Source organism: Lithobates pipiens, unplaced genomic scaffold, assembly GCF_037356315.1.
Source record: "Lithobates pipiens isolate NorthernLeopardFrog02 unplaced genomic scaffold, aLitPip1_a1.2 Scaffold_8, whole genome shotgun sequence".
Taxonomy (NCBI): domain Eukaryota; kingdom Metazoa; phylum Chordata; class Amphibia; order Anura; family Ranidae; genus Lithobates; species Lithobates pipiens.
Window position 1 is genome coordinate 129,632,906 of NW_027507903.1, and position 25,376 is coordinate 129,658,281.

Below are 25,376 nucleotides of genomic sequence, written 5' to 3' on the forward strand. Positions count from 1 at the left end.
GAGCTCATCTTAAATTGTAACGCTACACCTCAACGCTAATACAGTACTTACTGCAATGTTAGGAGGCCAGATATTCTTAGCCTGGTCAGATGCATACATTGCAAGGATTTTGGCCAACTTTGAAGCACTTCCCATGGAGTGGGAAGATCTTCCTCCTAGTGTCGTATTAGTCCCAGTGTTATAACAAACACTGGAAGAGTCAGGGAGACAAAAATCGCAAGAACAAATTACATCTCCGATTCTGAAAACCAGAATGTCACCATGAATGGAATCTAGGTTTGATTTTTTTTTCAAATTATAGCTGGCTGCAGATTGTATTAGAAAGGGTAAATTCAAATTGTATTACCAATAAATTAAAAGGAAGGCTTGTTTAGCAATTAGGTTATATACTTTATTTATTTTTTTTAAACCAAAGTGATGTTAGCCTTTTATTAAAAAGGTACGAGTTTATCAAGAGAATTAAGTCTATTCAATGAGGGTCTATTAAAAAATGCAACGGTTCTGCAAAACCGCTGGGGGTGTAGTGTCTGTACAATACAAGAGAAATGTAATAAAAGGATATTTAGTGCAAACCAGCAGGTAACATCTGACCATTTTTTAAATTTTATGATCAAGCCAGTAACAAAAAGCATGCAAGTTCTTCCAGTTATCGAAATAAGAAAAAAATCATTTGGTTCTTAAAACAACCTTCCTCAAAAACACACGTTACCATGAAATAAATCAGATAAATTGTTTAGCTAGAATTCCAAACCTTGTGTTTAGGGTAAATGCAACATAATTTTCAAACATACTGGAAAAAAAAAAAAAAAAAAAAAAAAAAAAAAAAATCACTAAAATGTACAATTAGCACTGTATGAAATGTTTGTGTACTTTTTATTGGGATGGGGGATACATACATAAGCATTACCCCTGGTTGGTATATAGCACAGTGTATAAAATAGCAATGTAACACTTCTAAACAGACTGCTTTATGCATTTAGTGCCACAACCAGCGCGCTACAAAAGCTCTAATGGTATATGGCACCTGCAATTGTCAAAGCTAGCATCAGTTTATGGCCAGTAATGAATGCAGCATAACCCTACAAGCTAAATCATGTAAATGTAAATTGAATGCTACACAAATAAAGCTTCAATGTTAATCAACATATAAATCACATTATACAGAACACAGACAGCTTCAAATCTGCATTTATTGCTTTTTCTGTTTAAATTCGGTTTTGGTTAGGGTAAGGAAAATGGAAGAGTTAACAATCCAGCAGGTTGGTACCGTTGCAAGCAGAAGATTATTAAAAAACACCAAAGACTGTATGCAGTACTTTCCCCATAAATGTTCTTCTAAAGTTCCAATATATTGTGTAGACTGCCAGGAAAAACTAGAAATGCAGTATCAAAACCATGTTTTATGATCAGCTTTTATAAAATTTTTCATGAAGAGGTGGTTAGTAAAGTAATCGCTACAGAAATATTTAGCAGACTCAACATATCAGGAGTACAACTAGTGATTACCATGAAAGTAACCCGCATAGATATATCAGAGGATATCACAGGTTGGAATATTTTGCAGATGGCCAACACTGGTTTGTTTTTTCCTTATGCATCAATGTCTTGAAGTGCGACACAAGCCAAATTTTAATTTGAGTTTCGGATACATTTTTTTTTTCCTGAGATTTGTGATCTTAAGTTAAATGGTGAAGGGTTAGTATTTCCCCAAGAGGGTTACAGATCACAATAAAAAAAAGTTAAAGCTTGCAAAGTCTATACAAAAGTTTTAAAGAACAGAAGTTTTGGTCTGGAGTTGGGCTTTAAAGCACACTTAAATTCACCCCTCCCCCCTTTTTAATAGCTCTTTGCCTCAGATATTGGATTGAGTAGATTGCACTTAAACATGCCTAAAAGTAATGATGCCTCCAATAGAAACGAGAACACAGCATTCTCACTCCAGTGCTTTATGTTGGCATTGTTGAGCAACAATCATGCCTCTCGTCATTTCTTCACACAGACTTGCACAAGAGGTCTGAGTAAAAATGTAAAATAACCTTATATCAGAAGAAAGTATTTTTAGTGATGTTGAAAGGGTAAGTGAAATGTGTTGCCAGTAACTGTACAGGGAAAGGACACCTCTTATGGTAGAAGTGCCTAATGGTAAATGTGGCCCTGTTGGTGCCCATTGGCCTGCTCAGACACACTGGGCAACTAATACAACATGAAAGATGAGAAGGGTTGTTATCGGTACAAAATCTGACTTGGCTCAAAAGCAGAGGTCTGCCCACCGCTGCAAAAATTAAAAGCCAGAAGCTGCACATACTGCAGCTGACTTTTAACAAATCGGACACTTAGCTGTCCTGGAGTCCAGTGATGTCATCACCTCAACTGTCGGGTGAATGCAGAATAAGGCAAACCTGGCAGTGAAGCCTTGCGGCTTTACGCTGGGAACTACTGTGCATGTGCGAGGCTCCGCTCCTCTCTCCTACTGGCCCGGTGGCTGGGGGAGGAGGAGGGAACCCGAGTGGTGAAATCAATACCCACGGCTGAGGCTGCCAGAAGTGGGAACAGGATACCTGTGAAAGACAGGTGTCCTGCCCCCCAAGGTGCCAAACGCAGCACCTGAGGGGGGGGGGGGGGGGCACTTTTGGGTGAAACTCTGCTTTAAAATTATGAACAGAATTGTAAGAAAATTTTATGGTTTCCGATACAATACTCATGCAGTAGTTTATTTTTGATCTAGCTTTCCCTGTAACAGTAAAAGTGTGGTAAAAAAAAAAAAAAAAAATCACATTAAAGTACAACTCCAGCAAGACTGTAGATTTTGTTTTAAAGTGTAGAATGGTTAGAACCTTCCATCAACTTTTAAACACATCCATGACCAATTCATGAATAGTCACTCACGTTCTGATGCCAGTCAGCAGTGAGGAATAGAAGGAAAAAATATCCAAATGGGAGTATTCATTTTTTTGATAAAAACAGTTTGCCTGGAATTCCACCTTGCCTTCTTTTAGTTCACTGCCAGGACTATAAAATGAGCAGAAAAGCACTTGCTTCCTCATCTTCTGCCATGTCCCAGCTGTTTATAGACCATTTAGCCACATGAAAACCGGTGCCATTTTATGGTATATAGTGCTAAATGATTGAGACTTCGGTCACAAGACGGGCCAGCTGACAAGATCTAGGACTGCAGACCATACTAGATTTTTAACCTCCGATATATCCCTCTTCCACAGGGCTGAATACCAATATATTAGAATTGACAAATATGCATATACAGTCAAACTGCCAAGTTAAGCCAAGCTTATGACAAAAGTAAAGAAATAGCTAATGCAACCCAAACTGGGCTGCCTGACAATATTACTATCACAAGTACAACCCACAGTTTAGTCAGTCATCTGAGCTACCTTCATTGAAAAAACGGGCCCACTGCTGTCATCACAATCCCATTTCCTGAACACTATATGGAAGAAAGCAAAATCTGCAGATCGTCAGTGTTTCAATCACAAACATAATCTAAGAATTCTGAGTATGACACATTGAATTAACATGATCGTCGTTTCTTGTATTGAGCCAACAGCAATGCGTGTGTATCCACTCCAAGTAGGCACCCAGAGAATTATCAATGTACATACTGTAATTGCACACAGATGCAAATGTAACAAACGTAAATTTTAAGTACTGCCAATTCAGCACAATGGTCAGTTGGTATTTCAGCATGGCAGCAGCTTGGTCTTTCATTCTTTCAAGTCTTTCTTACACACCCTACAGAATGGTGTCCTTAGTGCAAATATCACCCCATGCAGCGAGTCCGTAAACATTGCCGAGTTGGATTTCCTGCATAATTCAGGGAAAGGGAAAAGGCGAAGAGGTGAAGAGGTTGGGACAATGGAGGAGGGTCTCTTCAATGTATCATGTGGGTTTGGTTGGGACCAGAGAGGGAACGTTGGGAGTAGACTGGCGATGGCTACGTCTCCCAGTTTCAGTATAGTCGTTTCTCGTAACTGAAAAACAAAAACAGAAAATACATAGTTTGAGGAATGTTTAATCCAGCAAGTAAATTCCAAGCTAATAATTTATATCACAGCAAAGTATAAGATGTTATGACAGCCTAACAATCTGAGACCGGAGCTGCATTATATCAAACTAGTGAACCCCACACAATCAAAATGTCTTCCACTCTTGATTTCAAATACAGGCCCTCATTTAAAATTAAACCTGACACTTTTTTGTAAAAGGATTTTTTGTACTCACTGTAAAATTATTTTCTCTGTAATTCACCGACTGACATAGCTCCTCTCTTAGCCATTGTGTGGTTATGCCCATTACTAGGAGAATACTAGGCATTAGTTGTAATACAACACTCAGAACTCTTTAGTTCTGTCCAGGGGGCGGTCCCTTGGGAAACAACCCTCCAGCCTGCCATGCAGTCATCAGTACGTCAAGCAGTATAACAGAGAAAAAAAGGAGGGGCGGGTGCTGTGTCGGTCGGTGAATTACAGAGAAAGGATTTTTTTGTACTCACTGTAAAATCCTATTTTCTCTTATATTCACCGACCGACACAGCTCCTCTTAGCCATTGAGACATCCCCATTGAAGTGCCAAATGAGGGGTGGGAAAACAGCATAGAAACTTCATCCACCATGGCAAGTGGGAACTAGTGACACCCACAAAAAAAAAAAAAAAAAAAAAAAAAAAAACAGTGCATGGAGAAATCTACCACATAACCAGGGTACCCTCAACAGGAGTGACTACCCAGAACCGTACCAAACACTGCGGTATATAATGCAACAGCGCATTAACTTAACGGTACTGTGTTTTTATCGAAAAACCAGGGAAAGAAAATGTATTGCATTTTCAATTGCAACGATACGGCTACCGGCAAAACTTTTCTGCCAAAACTGTGCATTGGCTGATGCCTGACGTCTACCTTGTAGAACTTGGTAAACGTGTGGACAGACGACCAGGTCGCTGCTTTACACAACTGCACAACAGACCCTTGGTGTCGGAAGGCCCAAGACTATCCGATTGCCCTTGTGAAGTGGGCAGTGACCAGAAAGGGGGGCACCTGCCCCTTGAAGGCATAGGCTTGCACTACAATCTGTCTGATCCACCTGGAAATAGTGGCCGACAAGACCGCCATGCCTTTCTTTGGACCAGCCACCGAAACAATGAGTCCGACTTCCGAAAGGGAGCAGTGGAGGACAAATACGCCGTAAGAGCATGAACCACGTCCAGAGCATGAAGGGCCACCTCCTTAGGGTGTTTCGGCTTAGGACACAGAGATGGTAACAATGTCCTCATGGATATGAAAAGCCAAGACCGTTTTTGGCAGAAAAGACTGTTGGACGCAACACCACCTTATCCTTGTGGATAACCAGATAAGGCGACTTGCAGGACAAAGCCACCAGTTCCGAAACCCTCCTGGCCGATGTGATGGCCACTAGAAAGCCCACCTTCTGGGAAAGTCAACAGGGGAACCTCCCTGATATTTTCAAACTGCGGTTTTTGAAGCGCTTATAACACCAGGTTCAAATCCCACGGGGGTAATGGTGGATGCACTGGAGGGGACTACATGTCGCACCCCCTGAACAAAAAGGTACTCACTAATGAGTGAGACGCCAGGGGTCGCTGAAGACAGCCAAGGCTGAAATTTGCTCCTTAATGTTGTTTAAACGCCAATTTCTCGTCTACCCTTGCTGAAGAAACAGCAGGATCCTGGATATGGAAAAGCAGCACGGATGCCATCCTTTGCCCTCACACAAGGAGATGCAAGCCTTCCAGGTACGATGGTATATCTTCCGAGAAGAAGATTTCCGTGCTCTCAACATAGTTGGAATCACCAAGTCCGACAGACCCCAGTTCCTCAACACCTGGCTCTCAGTAGCCATGCCATTAAAGCCAGCGATGGTAAAGCAGGATGGAGAATCGGACCGAGACAGAAGGTCCTCTTCCAACGGCAGTCACCAGGGAGCATCTGCCACCAGACGCACCAGGTCTGCGTACCAAGAACGCTGAGGCCAATCTGGGGCAACGAGTATCACTGGGATCCCCTCGGCTTCCACTCTGCGAAGCATTTGTGGCAACAGTTTCAGTGGAGGAAAGGCATAGATTAGCTGGTACTGATCCCACAGAGCCACCAGCGCGTCTGACGAGTCAGCCCACAGATCCCTTGTCCTGGACACGAACCCTGGCACCTTCCGATTGAGACTGGAGGCCAGTAGATCCAAGTCTGGTGTGCCCCACTTCAGGCACAGCAACCTAAATATCTCAGGATGCAATGCCCAGTCTCCTGGGTCCAGCATCTGTCGACTCAGATAGTCCACCTGCCAGTTCTCCTGGGATGTAAATGGCCAACAGGGCCAGTATGTGTCGTTCTGCCCACCGAAGTATGTGAGCGACTTCCCGTGCAGCGGCTGAGCTTCTTGTTCTACCTTGGCGATTGACGTACGCCACAGCGTGGTGTTGTCTGACTGTATCCTGATCGGACGCCCTTGAAGTCTCATCGACCATGTGTAGAGGCACAGCCTGATCGCTCTCAATTCAAGCAGATTGATCGGCAACTCGGATTCTTCCGTCAACAAGAGGCCCTGAGCCGACTGAACCCCCATCACTCCACCCCAGCAGGATAGGCTGGCATCCATTGTGATCACCATCCATTTCAGAGGAAGGAACGATTTTCCGGACTGAACCACGGGGGATCTCAACCACCAGATCAGTGAGTCTAACTGACTGGCTTACCTGGATCTGTCGATCCAGGGACAATGGAGATTTGTCCCATTTTGTCAAAATCTCCTTCTGCAGGACTCTGTTGTGAAACTGGACCTATGGTATTGCCACGAAGGAGGCTACCATGAGCCCCAGGACTCGCATGCAAAAGCGGAGCGATTCATCTGCAGTTTTAACGCAGATCTCAGAGGCTGCAGTTTATCTGAAGGAAGAAAAAACAATACTCTCGCTTCCCTGGAGTCCAGCAGCAAGCCCAAGTACTCCAGACGCTGGGTCGGTACAATCACAGACTTCTTTAGGCTCAATAGCCACCCAAATTCTTGCAGGGTCTGCATGGTGATCGAGAGATAGTCTAGATATCCCACGCTGCCACAGCAACGCCAAAACTGGAGCCAATACCTTGGTAAAGACTCGGGGGGGGCTGATGCCAGACCAAAAGGGAGAACCACAAGTTCTTGGGCTTCTGACTGCAAATCACAGAACTTTTGATGCTGAAGGCATATGGGTATGTGCAGGTACACATCCTGGATGTCCTTTGGTCGGATAGCTGAAAGGACCACCGGGCTGCAAACTCCCGAAGGCAACCCCCCACCCGAGACATGGGTGGAGGGCAAACCTTCATGCGGTAGCACTTTTGTTCGCAGGCTTGCGGTTTCAGGGAGGTTTTTTTGTCCTTCCATGCTCGTCCTGTCGGGCTGGGGGCGTTTAGCCGAAGCGCCGGGCAGACGAAAAATCCGTTTATCAGCGGAAAAAGAGGGCCCTTGCCTACAGTGTGGCTCCTTAGCCTTCCTGGCCTGTGGGAGTAGGGTACTCTTACCCCCCAGTGGCATTTTTAATAATGTCATCCAAAGAGGCTCCAAAGAGCTGGTTGTCAAGGAAGGGAAGATCACTCAGGGCTTTTTTGGATGACTGGTCTGCAGACCAGCATTTTAACCAAATCTGGCGCCTCAGCACAACTGCTAATACTGAAGCCCTGGATAACAGAGGAAGAGTATCCAGGGCCGCGTCACAAACATACTTAAGGCCTTGCACTAGTTGGGCTGCTAGTTCCATGCAGACAGGAGAAGCCTGTTACTCTTCCAATTCATGGCGCAACAGTTTTGCCCACTCACTGTCTGCGACACAAGTGCAGATGCCAGTACTGGTCGCATGGCTGACCCCACAACTATAAACAAGGAACGAGCCACTGTCTCGGCCTTCCTGTCTATGGGATCCTTAATGCAGGAGTCCCCTCTACCAGGATTGTGGTTACTTTATTTAACCTGGATACTGGGGGGGTCCACGACTGGAGGAGCCGACCATTTCTTGAGAAGGCTTTCCTCAAAAGGGTAACGCACCGCCATGCATTTGGGGACCGAAAAGGTCCGTTGCGGGCAACCCCATTCCTTGTAAACGAACAGTCAGATACAGGAACACCTTAGGTGAATGTGCTGGCTTGCGGGACCCAGAGGGGGCTGCTACATCAGCAGAGGGATCTGCTGGCTCCTGAATCTTAAGGGTATCACGCACAGCTGTAATAAGTGCTCCAACAAGCGCTTTGTCGTGCACAGACCCGGACGGGGACTCACTGTCCGAACGGTCTTGGTCAGAGATCTCCCCAGGGGACGGGGGGCAGGAGCCGCTTTTTTGCACCCTTTTTCCCACGTGCCGCCTCCATCTTGCCAACGAATTGAGGAGCGCTGTCAGGGTGTCCATGGGCACTTCGTAATCCGCAGGCGACCCGGTTGCAATTGCCTTGATTTCGAGGGAAGAAACACCAGTTTATGAAGCCATGCTGACCCTACCCCATCTGGACCCCCAAATCGACCTTCCAGGGAATTCCCAGCTGCTCAGCCCCGCCTAGGCAGGGAGAGCTGTACTTACCAGTCCTGAAGAGCTGGGAGACATTCCATCACAGACCCACTCCCTGATCAGCACAGGGTGGCTGTTGGCCCCGGAATACTGTGATGCAGACATCAGTAGCCTGGTCATTTGTATGCCCGGGAGCATAAAAGCTCACCGACCACCTCTGCAGCTGAGCTTTTGTAGTGGCCTGCCTAGCGCTTAGCTGTGGCCTGCACACGCTCGATGGCCAGACTGGGGAGACTACAAGGATAAGAGTATCCAGCCTGTCACAGGATCAATCATCTTGCTCAAAAAGTCATGCTTCTGTAGAGAAAAAAAAAAAAAAAAGGCACGGACCGATGCACCCGCAGGGTTCCCAGGTCCTTCTCTAGGCAAAAAACAAACAAACAAACAAACTGATGACTGCATGGCAGGCTGGAGGGTTGTTGCCCAAGGGACCACCCCCTGGGCGTAACTAAAGAGTTCTGAGTGTTGCATTACAACTAATGCCTAGTATTCTCCTAGTAATGGGCATAACAACCCAATGGCTAAGAGGAGCTGTGTAGGTTGGTGAATATAAGAGAAAGGAGAACAATTTTTTCTCGACGGTCACAGGAGTAAATATACTTTTCTTTTGTGACCTGGAGTTAGTTGGTAGTGACCTACTGGCCACTATCAGCTGATGGGGCACAGTTGCCCCAGGCTCACAAAGCATTCCGAAAATTGTCAGGATCCAACCGGCTGCCTGATTGACAGCTGGCTCCACCTTTAAAAAAAACACATGGCTGAGTCAGAGCCAGCTATGCCCACCCTCTCTCCAGCCAGACACACCAGCGAGTGCTCGAATAGCAGAGCAATAATGGTAGTCACTGGTCTCTGATGCATGAAGGCCCAGGAGCTCAGAGGCTGTGTGACCACTCAGTCTTAGAGTTGACATTGACAGTTGCAGTTTCACACCAATGCTGCAGAATGAATGGGGAGATTTTTTTAATTACCTCCTTTAACAGATAAGATATGTCATGTGCCCCCACCACACTAATACTTACCTTAATTTCACTCACATGTCGGAGCCCTTGAAAACACCAGGTAATTTCAGGAATGGGGAATGTGAACCTCTCCCTTTCCACTCTTGACTTAGTATATGGCAAGTGGAGGAGATGGTCACAAGTCCTGTGTAAACTGAGGGACTTACATGGGCCACACAAAAGGACTGGGCACACAGTGGGAATAGGGCATGGTAAGAACTGACTGGGCAAAGAGACTCATAGGAATTTTATTCTTCTCTTTGCATTTCCTTATTAAACTGGATATTGACACTCGCTCACTGTACCCATGTCGAAGCACCATTGTCAACTACCAACATCAACACTACCTGCCTGGAGTTTGCATGTTCTCCCTGTGCCTGCGTGGGTTTCCTCTGGGTACTCCGGTTTCCTCCCACACTCCAAAAGATATGCTGGTATGTCAATTGGCCCTAGCATATGACTGAGTTGGGGACTTTGGATTGTGGGCTTCTTGAGGGTAGGGACCGATGCGAGTGTGCGATATATGTGTGGAGCGCTGCGTAAATAGACGGCACCATATGGGTACCTTAAATAAAAATAACAGATGAGCATCTTAATGAGACACAATGTATAGGGATAGGGACAATTGTAGACACGCACCCACATTCACTCAGGTTGAACTGGATGGACTGGTGTCTTTATTCAACCTTACTATGTAACTGACTGCTCTCCTGATTTGTCCTACAAAACACCTCCTTTTTGTAGGGCACAAAAGATTGCCGATAACACAGACATCAGTTCACAACACAGGAGGTTAGAAGCACACTGATGAGACAATACATTTGCTTTCATAAAATAAGTATAAAATTGCTGTGTGGTTTCTCAAACTGAAGTCTGACAGAACTCAGATGCAAATCGCTGAGTCCTCATCATACAGATATGCGGTAAAAAGTGACAAAACATGTTTGGACCTTCAACAGAAGGTCTTACTAGTTCTGTGCAATAAAACAAAACTTCACATAACTGCTGCTACAGAAGTGATTACAATAAAGTTATTTTATATTTACCAAATTTACTGTTTGCTGGGGTATGCTGAAAATACCAAATACAAAAACAGGAAATCTCATTATGTAACTTTGCAAGTCAATCACCTAAGCTTTACTGCCGTGGGTCTCACTTTGTACATCTGCAGAGATGGAGGACTGCAATATTTCTTATTGTACCTCAGGACTGATAATGTTTTATTAGCAATTTAACCCTCATATTCAGAACTTGCATTTTAGGAAGGGCGCTAGAATGTCCCATATCAGTATCTATCCGAGACAGTAACAGCTTGCAATCTATTTGCTCCATAACATTTTGTTTCTCATCAACAGTCTAAAATTGCTGTTTACTAACATACTAGCAGTTTAAAAAAAAAAAAAAAAAAAAAAAAAGGACTTTAAAAATAAAATCCAGACAAGCATGACAATCTTATCTTAAAGTGGATGCAAATGGATTTATGAATTTTGAGCTGGGCACATACAGCTAGGTCCATACAAGCTCAATTTTGCACGCCCCCCCCCTCCTTTTTCAAGGGACCAAATGTAATTGAACAATTGAATCGAAAGTGCTTTCATGGTCAGGTGTGGGCTACTCCATTATTTCATCAGTTAAGCAGGTAAAAAGGTCTGGAGTTAATTCTGTGTGTGGTATTTGCATTTGGAATCTATTGCGGTGAACCTACATCATGCGTTCAAAGGAGCTGTCCATGAAAGTGAAACAGGCCACTGTAAGGCAAAACAAATCCCTCAGATATAGCAGCAACATTAGGAGTGACCAAATCAATAGTTTGGTGCATTCTGGAGAAAAGAAGAATGCACCGGTGAGCTCAGCAACATAAAAAGGCCAAGACGTCCACGGAAGACATCAGTGCGGTGGATGATCGCAGGATCCTCTATGGTAAAGAAAAACCCATTCACCACATCCAGACACGTGGAGGACACTCTCCAGGAGGTCAGCGTATCATTGTCAAAGTCTACAATGAAGAGAAGACTTCACAAGAGCAAATACAGAGGGTTCACCACAAGGTGCAAACCATTCATAAGCCTGAATAGAAAAGCCAGATTGGACTTTGCCACAAAACATCTAAGCCAGACCAGTTCTGGAAAAGCATTCTTTGGAGGAGATGAAACTAAGCTTTATCTGTACCAAAATAAGAAAAAAGTGTGGAGAAGGCTTGGAACAGCTCATGATCCAAAGTACACACAACATCTATAAAGCATGGTGGAGGCAGTGTGATGGCATGGACATGCATGGCTTCCAGTGTCACTGGGTCATAGGTGTTTATGGATGTTGTGACAGAAGACAGAAGTAGATTGATTAATTCTGCAGTGCTCAGAGACATGTCAGCCCAGATTCAGCCAAATGCAGCAAAGTTGATTGGACAGCGCTTCATGCATTTTACTTGAAGGCCAAACTAAAGGCAGAAAGACCCACAAAGTACTGAAGACAGCTGCAGTTAGATGCCAGCAAAGCATCAGAAAGGAGGAAACCCAGTCTTTGGTAATATCCATGGGTTCCAGATTTCAGGCAGTCATTCCCAGCAAAGGATTCTCAAAATATTAAAAATGAACAGGTTTTTTATGAATATAATAGTCTAATTACAGTTGAGCCCCTGAAAATGGGGGGACAGGGGGACTGTGTTATTATATATAAAAAAAGTTGCAGTCCCTAAAAATTTGTACTTGATATTTATGTTCAACCCCTTGAATTAAAGCTCAAGGTCTGCACTTCAGATTCATTTGGATTGCTTTGTTTTAAATTTTATTCTGGTTGCATACAGAGCCAAAAGTATGAAAATTGTGCCAGTGTCCAAATATATACATGGACCTAACTGTATATCTGCAGTGTTTTGTTATCTCTCTTCAATGAACTATGTTCCGTAGCAGTCTCCTGCTCTGTTCTTTTAACAGCCTGATAGCTTCTGACAAGTTGTCACATATGATAAAAGCAGCCTGAGTTTTCTGTTGGGGAGGATGCTATACAGTAAATAGATTGGCAGCAACTACTCAAAGAACAGCTCTGAAAGTCTACCTATGAAGAGAGGGGGTGTGTGCCTTTCCTCTAATCAACTGTATGCCCAGACTTCACTGCAGTGCTAACCAGGAAGAGAAAAAGTCCTTGCATGATGTGCACTTACCGTATATACTCGAGTATAAGCCGAGATTTTCAGCCTCTTTTTTGAGGCTGAAAGTGCCCCCCTCGGCTTATACTCGAGTCATCGCTGTCTGTCTGCCCGATCAGCGTGTCGAGCAGACAGACAGCGGCCATTCTAGGATTCAAAGGCCGCGCCTCCGTCTCCGCCTTCGCCTGTGATAGGCGGAACACTGAATTTCCCAGCAGTCTGTGTTCCGCCTATCACGGACGTCCTCTCATCCTCGTCCGTAGTATGAGGATGAGCGGACGTCCATGATAGGCGGACCACTGACTGCTGGGAAATTGAGTGTTCCGCCTATCACGGACATCCGATAGGCGGAACACTCAATTTCCCAGCAGTCAGTGGGAAATTGAGTGTTCCGCCTATCACCGACGGAGGCGCGGCTTTTGAATCCTAGAATGGCCACCGACGAAGAGCTGCGGGACGGGCCGGGACGCAGGCCGGGACGGGACGCAGGCCGGGACGGGACGCAGGCCGGACGGACACAGGTAGGCTGCACGGACACACACACACACACACACACACACACACACACACACGGATGCATGCACACACAGGGATGGATGGACACACACGGATGCATGGACACACACACACACACGGATGCATGCACACACACAGGGATGGATGGACACACACACACACGGATGCATGGACACACACACACACACACACGGATGCATGGACACACACACACACACACACACGGATGCATGGACACACACAGGGATGGACGACACACAGGGATGGACAGGCATGTCTCACCCTCGGCTTATACACGAGTCAATAATTTTTTCCAGTTTTTTGGGGGTAAATTGGGGACCTCGGCTTATATTCGGGTCGGCCTATACTCGAGTATATACGGTAGTTTCAATAATGGTCATTGGTATTTTTAAAAGTGCAGAGCAGCAAAGAATCCTTGCATGCTCTGAACAACAAGAAATGATACAAAAACGGGGGGGGGGGGGGGGCGTGGCTAGCGCGCAGCGGTATGGACGCGCAGTGAGAGAGCTCCGCTCCAGCACCGAGATCTAAAGCAAACGGAGGCGGCGGATCATCACTACGGATACCCCAACTGCCTCCCGAGTGTATACTCACCCTCCGGAGATGACCCGCAAACGGAGCAACCCTTCCCAACCGAGGAAACTTCGGGACTTTTTCACTCCTAAAGGCCACGAGGCCCAAGATGGCGCCGGAGGCGGCTCTTCTCCCCCGCCTGCCGGGCCTCTCTCTCCGTCCTCTTCGGCATCACCGAGCCCAGGCTCAGACAGAGGGCCCCAACGACGGTCTCCGGATGCATCGACGCCGCTGTCCTGTAGCCCGGTCAAATCACGGCCTCGCCTGGCGACAGACCCATCGGGGAACGAGGTTAGTGCACACATAAGCTCCATGGACGACACTAGAGACTTGGCTGATACCATTAACTCTTTCCCTACGCTGAACCAACCCATATCTGACACTACTCTTAAAGACATGCTAGTCTCCCTGCGGAGCTCATTACACTCTGATATGATGGAATGCATGCGAAACTTTAAATCAGAAGTGACTGCATTGGGTGGTAGAGTCGACCATGTTGAAAAAAAAATGGGGGAATATGCCACTTCATATAACACACTTGTAGACTCCCACAATGATCAGGCGGATGAAGTAGCCTGGCTTAAGGCCAAAATGGCGGACCTCGAGGACAGGTCCCGCCGCAACAATATAAAGCTACGCGGGGTCCCTGAGAGCGTACCACCCGCGCAACTGCATCAATACGCTAAAGACCTACTTGTGGCATATCTACCCTCGCTCCCATCCACTGAATTGGTCATCGACCGTATACACCGTCTCCCCAGGCCGTCACACCTCTCTGACAACACACCTCGGGACGTGTTAATGAGGGTGCACTTTTACCATGTGAAAGAAAACTTGATGGCCGCCTACCGTAAGAACTCTGATCCACCGGAACCATACTCAAACCTACAACTGTATGCAGACCTCTCACAATACACTATGCAAAAGCGTAGGTCCCTCCTGTCAATCACCAAAGCATTGAGGAATCACAACATCCTCTATAGGTGGGGATACCCGACCAAACTTATTGTCACCCGGGACGGTAAGACATCCGTAATCTCTGACTTGGATGAAGGCTTGAATATGCTCCGATTATGGGACATTTTACCAGCCCAAGACCCAAGCGACCGAGCTCCTAGCTCCCCTCCGACAGTAAGCAATGATTGGCAAGTCGTATCCCGCAAGCGACACAGTAAGAGGTCGGATAAGAGTACACCCCGGTTGGATAATACTTAACACAACAAGATCTCAGATGCTCTGGAACTCTCAGCCCGTTTTCTCCCCAGTTTGCAATATGTGCAGTATGTCTGCCATCGGATTCCTGCGAGAATCCAACTTTTTACCTCCTCACATGTTGATGCTTTACCCTTATTTGACTTTTCTTTTTTCTTTATATATCTATTTTTTTTTATTTTCTCTACAACCTCGGTCATGGAGCTGCTGCATCCCGCGAGAAGACGACTCTTCCGACATCTTCAACAGTGGACCTCTTCACCGGATTTCCAAGAGGCTTATCCAGTTATTAAGGTACCTTACATCACAGCTTTCTTTCCCTACGATCTATAATTCAAGGTAACCTCCTTCAATGTTCGGGGACTAAATCACCCCGCCAAACGAGCCTCACTGTGGAAAGAAGCCCTACAGTTGGGCTCGGAGATCCTATGTGTTCAAGAAACACACTGGTTATCTTCTAACGAACCTGTCTTCAAACACCCCAGATTTCCACATATTTTCCGAGCTTCCGCTCCTGCTACAAAAAGAGGAGTCCTTGTTGCTGTAAAGGATTCCCTTGCGTTCACTCTCCAAGACTCCCTCATTGACCCTGAAGGACGATACATTGTGCTGGTTGGCAGTTTAGACAATAAACTTATCACCTTGATTAATCTTTATGCACCCAACACCCACCAGATACGCTTTCTAAAAAAGCTTTTGCGTAAAGTAGAACCAATAAAACGAGGCGAACTGTTAATTTGCGGAGACTTCAATATTACGCCTAATTACGAGGTGGACACAACTTCTAAAGCGCAGCGCCCTTTACCTAATCTGCAACCTTTACTACATGCTGAAGCCCTATATGATGTCTGGAGGTGTCAACATTCCACTGAACGAGACTACTCCTTCCATTCCTCCAGACACAACTCATATTCACGTATTGACTTATTCTTAACTGACAAATTTTTACTTCAAAATATTTCATCTTCAACTATCCACGATATTACATGGTCTGACCATGCCCCCGTGTCCATTACGGTGGATGGGGGGCGCGGTCGGACACCTACTAGTGTCTGGCGTGCTAATCCTCATATTCTTCAACAACCGCAGCATGTTACTTATATTTCTGGAAAACTGAAAGAATATTTCTCTTTTAACGCTTCTTCTGTAACTAACCCGTTTACTGTTTGGTGTGCCCATAAGGCCTTTATTAGGGGTATTCTTATTCAGCTTGGTTCACGGGTGAGGAGGCAGAGGACACAAAGGCTTGACACCATCCTTACTGAGATTAAACAATTAGAAAGCCAAAACAAATCCCCAAGCAAATCTAACCCCACCATATCACATCGTCTAACCAAATTGCGCTCGGATCTCAGGCTCCTCCTACTAGAGCAATACGATAAACATGTTCACTCACTAAAAGTATCACACTACGCGTCTGGTAACCGAGCTGGTAAACTACTAGCTCAGAGACTGATAAGCAGTAAACATAAAACTAATATCCCATTCCTACTCCGCACTTCTGATAAGAGTAAGATCTACAACCCTCTAGACATAGCCAATTCCTTTGCGGAATATTATTCTGCACTGTACAACCTGAGAGACGACCCAACCACACCACAACCTACTGCGACTGACATTGAAAATTTTTTAGCTGACCTGTCCCTTCCTACCCTATCACAGGAACAATTAGACTCTCTCAATTCACCGATCACGGAACCTGAGATCCGAAAAGCTATTAAAACTCTTCCACAGGGAAAATCTCCAGGACCTGATGGCCTCCCGAATTGTTACTACAGAAATTTCTTGGAAGTTCTGTCCCCAGCTCTAGAAACGGTCTTCTCGACTGCTGTGTCCTCTGCCTCATTCCCCCCTGAAATGCTAAATGCATTCATTGTTACTATACCGAAGCCTGGGAAGGAGCCTACTACCCCGGCTAACTTCAGACCAATATCGTTACTAAATACTGATGTAAAGTTATATGCCAAAATCTTGTCTCACAGGCTCCTTCCTATTTTACCATCCTTGATTGGACCGGAACAAACTGGTTTTACAAAAGGCAGACAAGCCTCTGATGCCACCAGAAGAGTGGTGGATGTGGTCTATCATGCTGGATCCTGTCGGACGCCTTCTCTGCTGTTATCTTTGGATGCGGAGAAGGCGTTCGACAGGGTCCACTGGGGATATACGACTCAGACTTTGGGTAGGTTTGGGTTTTCGGGTCCCATACTATCAGCCATCTTGGCCTTGTACTCTTCCCCTTGTGCCCAGGTATACTCCTCCAACATGTTATCTTCCCCATTTTCTATCACAAATGGTACTAGGCAGGGCTGTCCCCTATCCCCCTCCATTTTTAACTTACTAATAGAGCCCCTTGCTGAAAAAATTAGAACACATCCTGGCATCTTAGGATTCGAATTCTCTGGCAGGTCCCATACTATCAGCTTATTTGCTGATGACGTTATTTTATTCCCGTCTTCCCCGTCCACCTCCCTATCCAATGCCCATTCCATCCTTAACGAGTTCAGTTCTGTATCGTACTATAAAGTTAATTTCACGAAATCTCTTATCCTGGGCCTTAATCTACCGCCCCCTCTACAATTCAGTTTAAAAAGCAATTTTCCTTACTCTTGGGCCGCCAACAATATCACATATCTAGGCTTGCAAATTACATCTGATTTATCCACATTAGCTGATGCCAACTATATTCCGCTTATTGCCAAGATAGAAAAAGAGGCGAAAAGGCTTGCCAAAAACGGAACTCTCCTGGTCAGGTAGGCTGGCGTCTTTTAAAATGCTCCTACTACCTCAGATACTGTACGTGTTTCGTACGCTGCCCATACCTCTTAAAAAAAGTCACTTAGCATCACTTACTCGTATTCTCCGACAATACATATGGGGAGGTAAACGCCCTAGATCCACCAGAACCCTCTTAATTAAACATAGATCTGCTGGGGGGATGGGTATGATAGACCTAAAAGATTACCATAGAGCGGCCATACTCACCTCGCTTAAATATTGGTTCTCTCCCTTATCAGAGGCCCTCTGGTGCGGCATAGAACAATCTCTCAGCCCAACAAAAGACTTACGTATGTTATTGCTCCTGGATTCATGGAGACCTTTCTCCCTACGCAGTCTACCTCCGACTCTTCAGGCATCTCTGATGGCCTGGAGAGATTTATGCGGTTTAGCTGACACAGCCTCCTCAGTTACCAATATTCCTATACCTGTAGAAATCCTAACTCACATGATCCCATATGCAGACTTCTCGAGATGGCGAGCTCAAGGTATCACTCTCTTGGAACACATCTACCAAGGAGATTTACCTAAATCATTTGATGCACTTAAACTAGAATATGACTTACCTCATACGGAATATTACCACTATATCCAAATAACGCACCTTCTCAAATCGTTACATACCCCCTCTGTTCCTATTCCGAACAAAATCTGGCAATTTTTTACCAAGCCTACGCCCTCCTCCAAGGGCATTGCCCTTATGTATTATGAGTTTCAGCATAAACTTACATTCACTAACTCGGGTCCTTTTGCTAAGTGGGCATCAGACTTTGATAAATGTTTTGATATACAGGACTGGAAAACTGCGTTTCAATCTGTTCATAAAGCGACTAAATGTGTAAATCACTGGGAACTCACACACAAAATAGCTTCGAGATGGTACTGGACACCATTTCTCTTGGCTAAGATCTCTCCATCCACATCCCCCCTATGTTGGAGGGAGTGTGGTGAAGTGGGCACTATTTCACATATGTTTTGGTTCTGTAAACATATTTCCAGTTTTTGGAATACTGTGTTCCACTGCATCTCACGTATCACAGGGATATTAACTCCTTTGAATCCAGAACTTGCAGTCCTAAACCTGGGCATTCAACGTTTTCCCCATAGCTGTCGCACAGTTGTTATACACGTTTTATTAGCGGCTAGACTACTAATTGCTAAGAGCTGGAAGTCTACTAGAGCCCCTAATCTATCTGAAGTACTAGATTTAACTAAGCAGAACCATGTATATGAGTCATTGATTGCTAGCAGGAATGGAGTCCGGAAACAGCATGATAATAAGTGGAAGATGTGGGTTGACTGGTTTGACTCAAACCATTAATGGTAAGATGTCTTACGTTGTTGCTCTTGATTACGAATTACTATTTGTTAATTATTGCTCAAAGAAGTATTTACGGTATTATACCGCATTGATACCCTTTTTGTGGGTGGCTCCAAATGACCGAATCTTCTCTGCTTTCTTCGCTCTCCTCTTCTCAACTGTTATTCTTATTTCTTTATATCCTCTCCTCTCTCCAATCTCTTTCTCTCGCTTTTCATACTATCTTTTCTTTTTTTCTTGTAGAATACGCTTGACATAATTTGTTTGGGATTATGCTTATATGGATAACCTTTCCACATTGACTATCTAGTTCCCCGCTCACTTTATGTTCGCTTTATGTGCTATTACTACTCATACTGTACTTTATGTTTTCCTTCTGTGATATTAATGTTCAAGATTGTGAAATACGTACAATTCTTGTTTTTCCCTGTTTCAAAAATTTAATAAAAAATATTTGAAAAAAAAAAAAAGAAATGATACAAAAACAAATGAGGAGAGTATGGAATCATCAGGAGAAGATCTTTGTAAAGTCACAGTGGAACATGTAGGCATCAACAGAAATAAACAAGAAAAATTAGCTTTGGGTTATGAACATAGTACATTACGAAGACATTATTATCCCGTTGAGGTAGCCATCAGGATTATTGCCCTGTATGGTGGGTGTGACGAGTAGAGAGCATAATTCCTAGATTGGTTGGGATTAGAGGAACAATAGAAACAGGAAGGGAAAGGGAAAGGGAAAGGGAAAGGGAGAAATCCTCCAGTCGTTATCGGCATTAGTCTCGAGGGACCTGCAAATAGTCCAGCCAAGGAGACCAAAATGTTGTCAAAGGATGGTTGCTTATCTTGTATAGATACTCACCTTTTCATTCAACGTGATCCACGCAAGTTTCCTTTTCATCAAGGCCAGATCTATGTCGAGGGATATTTTCAACAGGCTTATTTATTAAGACTACACTCGCTTCTTTAGGGATATTGACCATCATGGCAGAAAATCAGCGTGTACCCTTATCTAAAAGCAGCAAGCCTTAGGGCTTTATTGTGAGAACACAAAGATACAAATCGGGTTTTTATAAATCGGCACGACAAAATACAGGGGGCCATAAACGCATGGATGTCTGCAAACCCAACCCCTTTAATGACAATGTGCATAAGAACAGAAATTGCAGCTATCTGTGGCTGTCCACCCAGCCAGTGTTTACCTGCAGAGATCGCTGCTGGACATACTTTGTGCGCCCAGCAGCAATCGTCACAGGTAATCGCTGTCTGGGTGGACAGCCAGATAGCTGCAGTCACTGACCTGTCATTAAAGTGTACAGGGCTTGGCTATAGCTATCCACTCACAGGTGGCTGAAACTACTGCAGGGATTAGTAGATTCCTGCCACAGTCATTCGCAACAGCACTAGCCATCCGTGCAAATGTAGCCTTATACTGAAGGAAAACTAGATCAGAAAATGTGCAATTGTAGATTGTAAACAATGCCTTTTGTACTCCATATGATCAAACATGGCTGAAAAGAATGATACATGGACATGAAAGCAAGTACCCAGTGAAATCAAGTCTACATGAAAGAAATAAAACAAGAAATAGTAACAGACTAGCTAGGTTATGTCAATTCTTCTCATATAGTCTGTATGACATTGCATTCTCTTGTACAAATATCCAGTAGTCCGTATTTACTGTTAATTTTTCTGTTGCTTTTGTGCATAATTGCTTTAAGGAATTACCAAAATACAATGACCATGTAAAAATGGGGCATGCAAAAAAAAAAAAATAAAAAAAAAAAACATACAATGAACCAACTAATGGGAAATATAGTGTTGGGCTATAAAAAAAAAAAACAAATTGAATTGTTAAAATGTCACAAAACTAGTTTTGTGTGGTGTAATATACAAATAGTGAGCTAAATAAGTCAGACACAGTGTAGATGCAAAAAGAACGTCAACTTATTTTAATTTTCACATTAAAAAGACCAGCCCCTAAAAATTCCCTTCAGGCCCCGTTTACATATTGCATAGTAGGAACGAGCATTCCCACTTGCTATTTTTGTTGTGCGATTTTCACGCACACCACATATAGGGCTGCCCATTCAAGCACCTTTTCATACAAGGAGCTGTGTGTGATTTTTAAATGCATGTTTGACACAGTTTGGTCGATTCTGCCCACGATTCCAAATAGTCTAGTATTATGTGAACGGGGGCATCAAAGTAAAAATTCAAACATTCCATTTGAGGGTTATATATGAAATTATGGTATTCGGTCATTGGCCTTCTGCTGCCTGTCACCACTATGTGCAGTCAGTGGTGGGCCAACCACTAGGCCTCAGGAGTCATGTAAATGCAATGACTGTATCCCATCTAGCGGCTTCTTGGGCAGGTCTGGCAACATGGAAGGGTACCCTCACATAAAACAGTGCTTTCTGCAATTCTTAAAAAAATAAAAATAAATAGAAAAAAAAAAAAAAAGGTAGTTTTAACTACTAGTCCTGCGTACAATGGTGAAGGGATACTGGCTGTTCTTAAATCTACAATGCAAAATAATGCCTAGTACACGCAATGAGAATGAGCGTCCATTTTTTCCCCCCTTGCATGCTAGCCTCGTATCAAAACTGAACAGGATACTAAAGTTACGAAAATTCTCATAAAACACAGAATATAACTTCAGAAGCAACGTAATATATTGTATTCTTTCATTTCTAAGCATGCGTGGTTTTGGTACCATGATTTTGTTTCATACAAATACTATACCAAATCACATGAAAATTGTTTGTTCTGTTATCTTAAAAGCAAAATCTTTGTGCTTGTCCCATTGGAAAATTTAGCATGAACACGATAGGCTATTGAAAGCTTTGTACTAATGATCAGGCAATTGCTCCAAATGTGTTTTTTTTTCGTTGGATACCCTTATTGTCTACTAGGCAATACTTTGAGCTTTTTCTAGAGTCTATCTGTAATAGAAGTACAGGTGTTAACATGCAGCCCTTTGAACACGTTGAGGGAAGGGGGATTAGTCACACTTGAGGCCTTTTATATTTTACCAAGTTGACAGCCACAACATTTTGACAAGACTTTCACTTTGCGCCAGAGAAAAATTGTCCATTACATCACTAAACTAAACATTATGCAAGCAGGTCTTGGCTTTTTTTTTATTTTTATTTTTTTAATGTATTTAAAAGTGAACCCTGTTAAACTGAACCAGAATTTGAGCCGAATTGTACATACACTATCCATAAAGTTTAGGGTCCTTTTGACAAGGGCGGACCAGATTGGACCCTCCAGTCTCCTCCATGGAGAAGTGGGCGGCAATGGACACGTGTCCATTGACACCTGCCGACATCCAATCTGTCATAAACAGGCAGATGGGTTCCGTTCCCCATCCATCTTGCGGATCGGATGGGAGTTGGGTGCAAACGGACCAGTGGAATGTTTAATCCGACAGCCCATAGAGGAGAGTGGGCTGTGTCCTCTCAGCATAAGCGAAAGCGCACACAGAGCAATCATCTGCCTGCTCAGTGGACAGTTTACCCTCTGAGCAGGCAGACTCCAACAGAGCCCCTCCTGAGTGTAAAGACCTTAGTGATTCATATAACCTAAAAGCTTGAATGTTTTGGTAATTTATAGATAGCCCAAATAATAGCCAATTTAGGGGTTTAGCAATGGCAGTGAGAACTATTAACCATAGTAAAAATAAAACTTGGCAACATATACTGATATGCAAATTATCAGACATTTTTAGGATAAGAGGAGTTATTGGGCCTCTGTGTTCGTCTTACTTAGGGCCATATTTCCTTGCTGTAGAATAAGTTTACCCCCCCCCCCCTCATTTTCTTTGTACATAACCCTGTTTATTTGTCCATGGACCTTTTCAGAACACAAGACATAAATACTCTGTTACTTACATGGTAGGAATGTATATCTAGAATGGATGCATGTACAAAAGAAAGAGAAGATTAAAAGCGGTCTGGGATTTTATTAAATTTGAGCTCTTCCACCACCATCACCAATATAAGCACAAATACAAAATTCCTAGGTCAGGGAAGGACACATTAATCTGAAATTAAAGCAAGGCTCCAGCCAAACATTAAAATATATACATTTTATATATGCCAACCTCAATGTAGAAACCATTGATGGGTTTCTAGCTAGAATGGCGACAGTATTCATTATTGTAGCTCTGTTGCTTCCTCTGTCACCCCACCTGAAGTCAGTTCATTGGACTATTAAAAAAAGTCCAATACTTCCCTTGTAAGCCATTACCTGTGTAATCTTGTAAACTAGGTAAACATCTCTTATTTTAAAATGTTAGGCTGACAGCAGAAAGCAAAGAACTGGACTGACTATTAGTACAGAATTGTGTAATCTCTCACTTCCCCCGCACAGCGGATTACAGAATGCAAGAGACAAATTTCAGGTAATGACACTGGCAGTAATCAAGTAAATTGTACACTGTCAGTATTCAAATATTTAATATTCAATTTTTTTTTTATATATATATTTGCATGGAGTTTTGCTTTAAAGGAATCGGGCCATTCCGGGAGCCAACAATAGGTAAAATAATACAATATATGAAAAAAATAAATAAGTATAGTCCTATATATGCCAAGAAATGAATAAAAACCAAAAACGTGCACAATAGTAGATTTAAAGTTCAGAAAATACTTTATTTTATTTTTTAACTATACAATAAATGAGAAATGCACCACTAGCAGGGATGGTTTTCTTTACCACTGTTTCACAAGCAAATTATAAAAGTTAATCAAGACAGCCGTTTGCATATTTAGCTGTTGGTTTACAAGCAGTTTACACCTACCGTATTTACAGCTTAGCTGCTAAACCATCCCAAAATAAAAATGCTTGAATTCAGGCTGGCAAGTTTCCAGATATGTATACTATGAGATCTCGAAGTTTGCAGATCAGCAAAAAACATAAAATGTCAGGCAGCTAGCATTCTTAAGGAACGTTCAGCAATGACAACCTCCATATTCTCTTTGCACAGGTGCCGATTTAAAACAGGTGGAATAGTTAAATAAAACAAGATACTAGGGCAGTGATGGCGAACCTTGGAACCCCCAGATGTTTTGGAACTACATTTCCCATGATGCTCATGTACTCTGCAGTGTAGCTGAGCATCATGGGGAATGCAGTTCCAAAACATCTGGGTGCCAAGGTTCGCCCTCACTGCACTAGGGTGATACATAAGGTGGATGTAGCTGGTCTTCACTTCTAGTATTTTTATTGGCTGGAATATGCCCCAGATAATTAGGAGGTTACTACACCTTTCAGCTCTCCTCAGACAGGGGTAATCCAGAACACTACCCAACAAAACCGCTGAGGAAGAGGGGAAACCTTCGAAACACATCAGCATCTTCCAAATGCCTATAGAGGTCAACTGTGGCTTTCTTGAACTACAGGCATCAGCCCTAGTCAGCTTTCCTGTCATATGCGATGAGCTTATTATCTACTTGTGTTTGCGAGTATATTTGTTTATTCTTTCATATGCTAATAAATGAATGGTGCCTCAGATGATGCACTAGGCTGATGGCCATTTTAACACCAAGCTTGGACACTTCTGTTAGCTGAAACGTAAACTTCTGGGCTTGCAATCCGACTAAAAAAGTGGTAACTAAGGCTGGATTCATACCTATGCATTTTACAGATTTGTTTTCTATGGAACACATTCTGTAGTGCAATGTTAAATGGACTGTAGTGCAAATCTGCAAAATGCAAAAAGCACTAAAACTGCATAGGTGTGAATCCAGCCTTAGGAGTGTGTCATAACTGACCATTGTCACACAATGCATCTACATTATGCATAGAGGAAGTGCTGCATCACCTGTAAAAGCAGCTAGGTTAAAGCCTAATCCTGCAGCAATAGACCATTGCTATAGGAATTTATTGCTTGCCATGTACAGAAACAGGGACTGTATCTTTACTATAATAAAATAAATTTCCTCTCAACATTAAACTTGGTCACAATTACGTCAGATACTGGTAAATGACATCTTGCATTTACTGCAATTACATCTGCACTTACTATACCAATAGCAAATGGTCATGTAAGCAAGTGTAATGCCTTTAAGGAGCTTGGGCTGGCCAGAGGAGTCAGTTTCTGCCGTTTAACCCAAAAACTGACCTGATTGCAAATTCTCCCCACTCTGTCATTGTATTCAAACACTGAGGAGACTTCCCTTGTTGGAATGCACAGATCAGAGCTACACAATAGCCTGCAGCGCTGATCAAGGAGCAACTT

At 43.6% G+C, this 25,376-nt stretch overlaps 1 protein-coding gene across 4 annotated transcripts in view; it reads right to left on the reverse strand.

Moving 5' to 3' along the window:
* Positions 1 to 856: 856 nt before the first annotated feature.
* IMPDH1 (inosine monophosphate dehydrogenase 1) overlaps positions 857 to 25,376 on the reverse strand; it is a 238,037-nt gene continuing 213,517 nt past the window's right edge. For 3 of the 4 annotated variants that reach the window (XM_077470732.1, XM_077470734.1, XM_077470735.1), the window contains exons 15-16: positions 23,026 to 23,042; positions 857 to 3,986 (exon numbers count right to left, since the gene is read on the reverse strand). In XM_077470732.1, coding sequence (XP_077326858.1) covers positions 3,895 to 3,986; positions 23,026 to 23,042 — 109 coding nt within the window. In that variant the 3' untranslated portion in view covers positions 857 to 3,894. The remainder of the gene's footprint in view (positions 3,987 to 23,025; positions 23,043 to 25,376) is intronic. The other variant, XM_077470733.1, reaches the window with a different exon arrangement.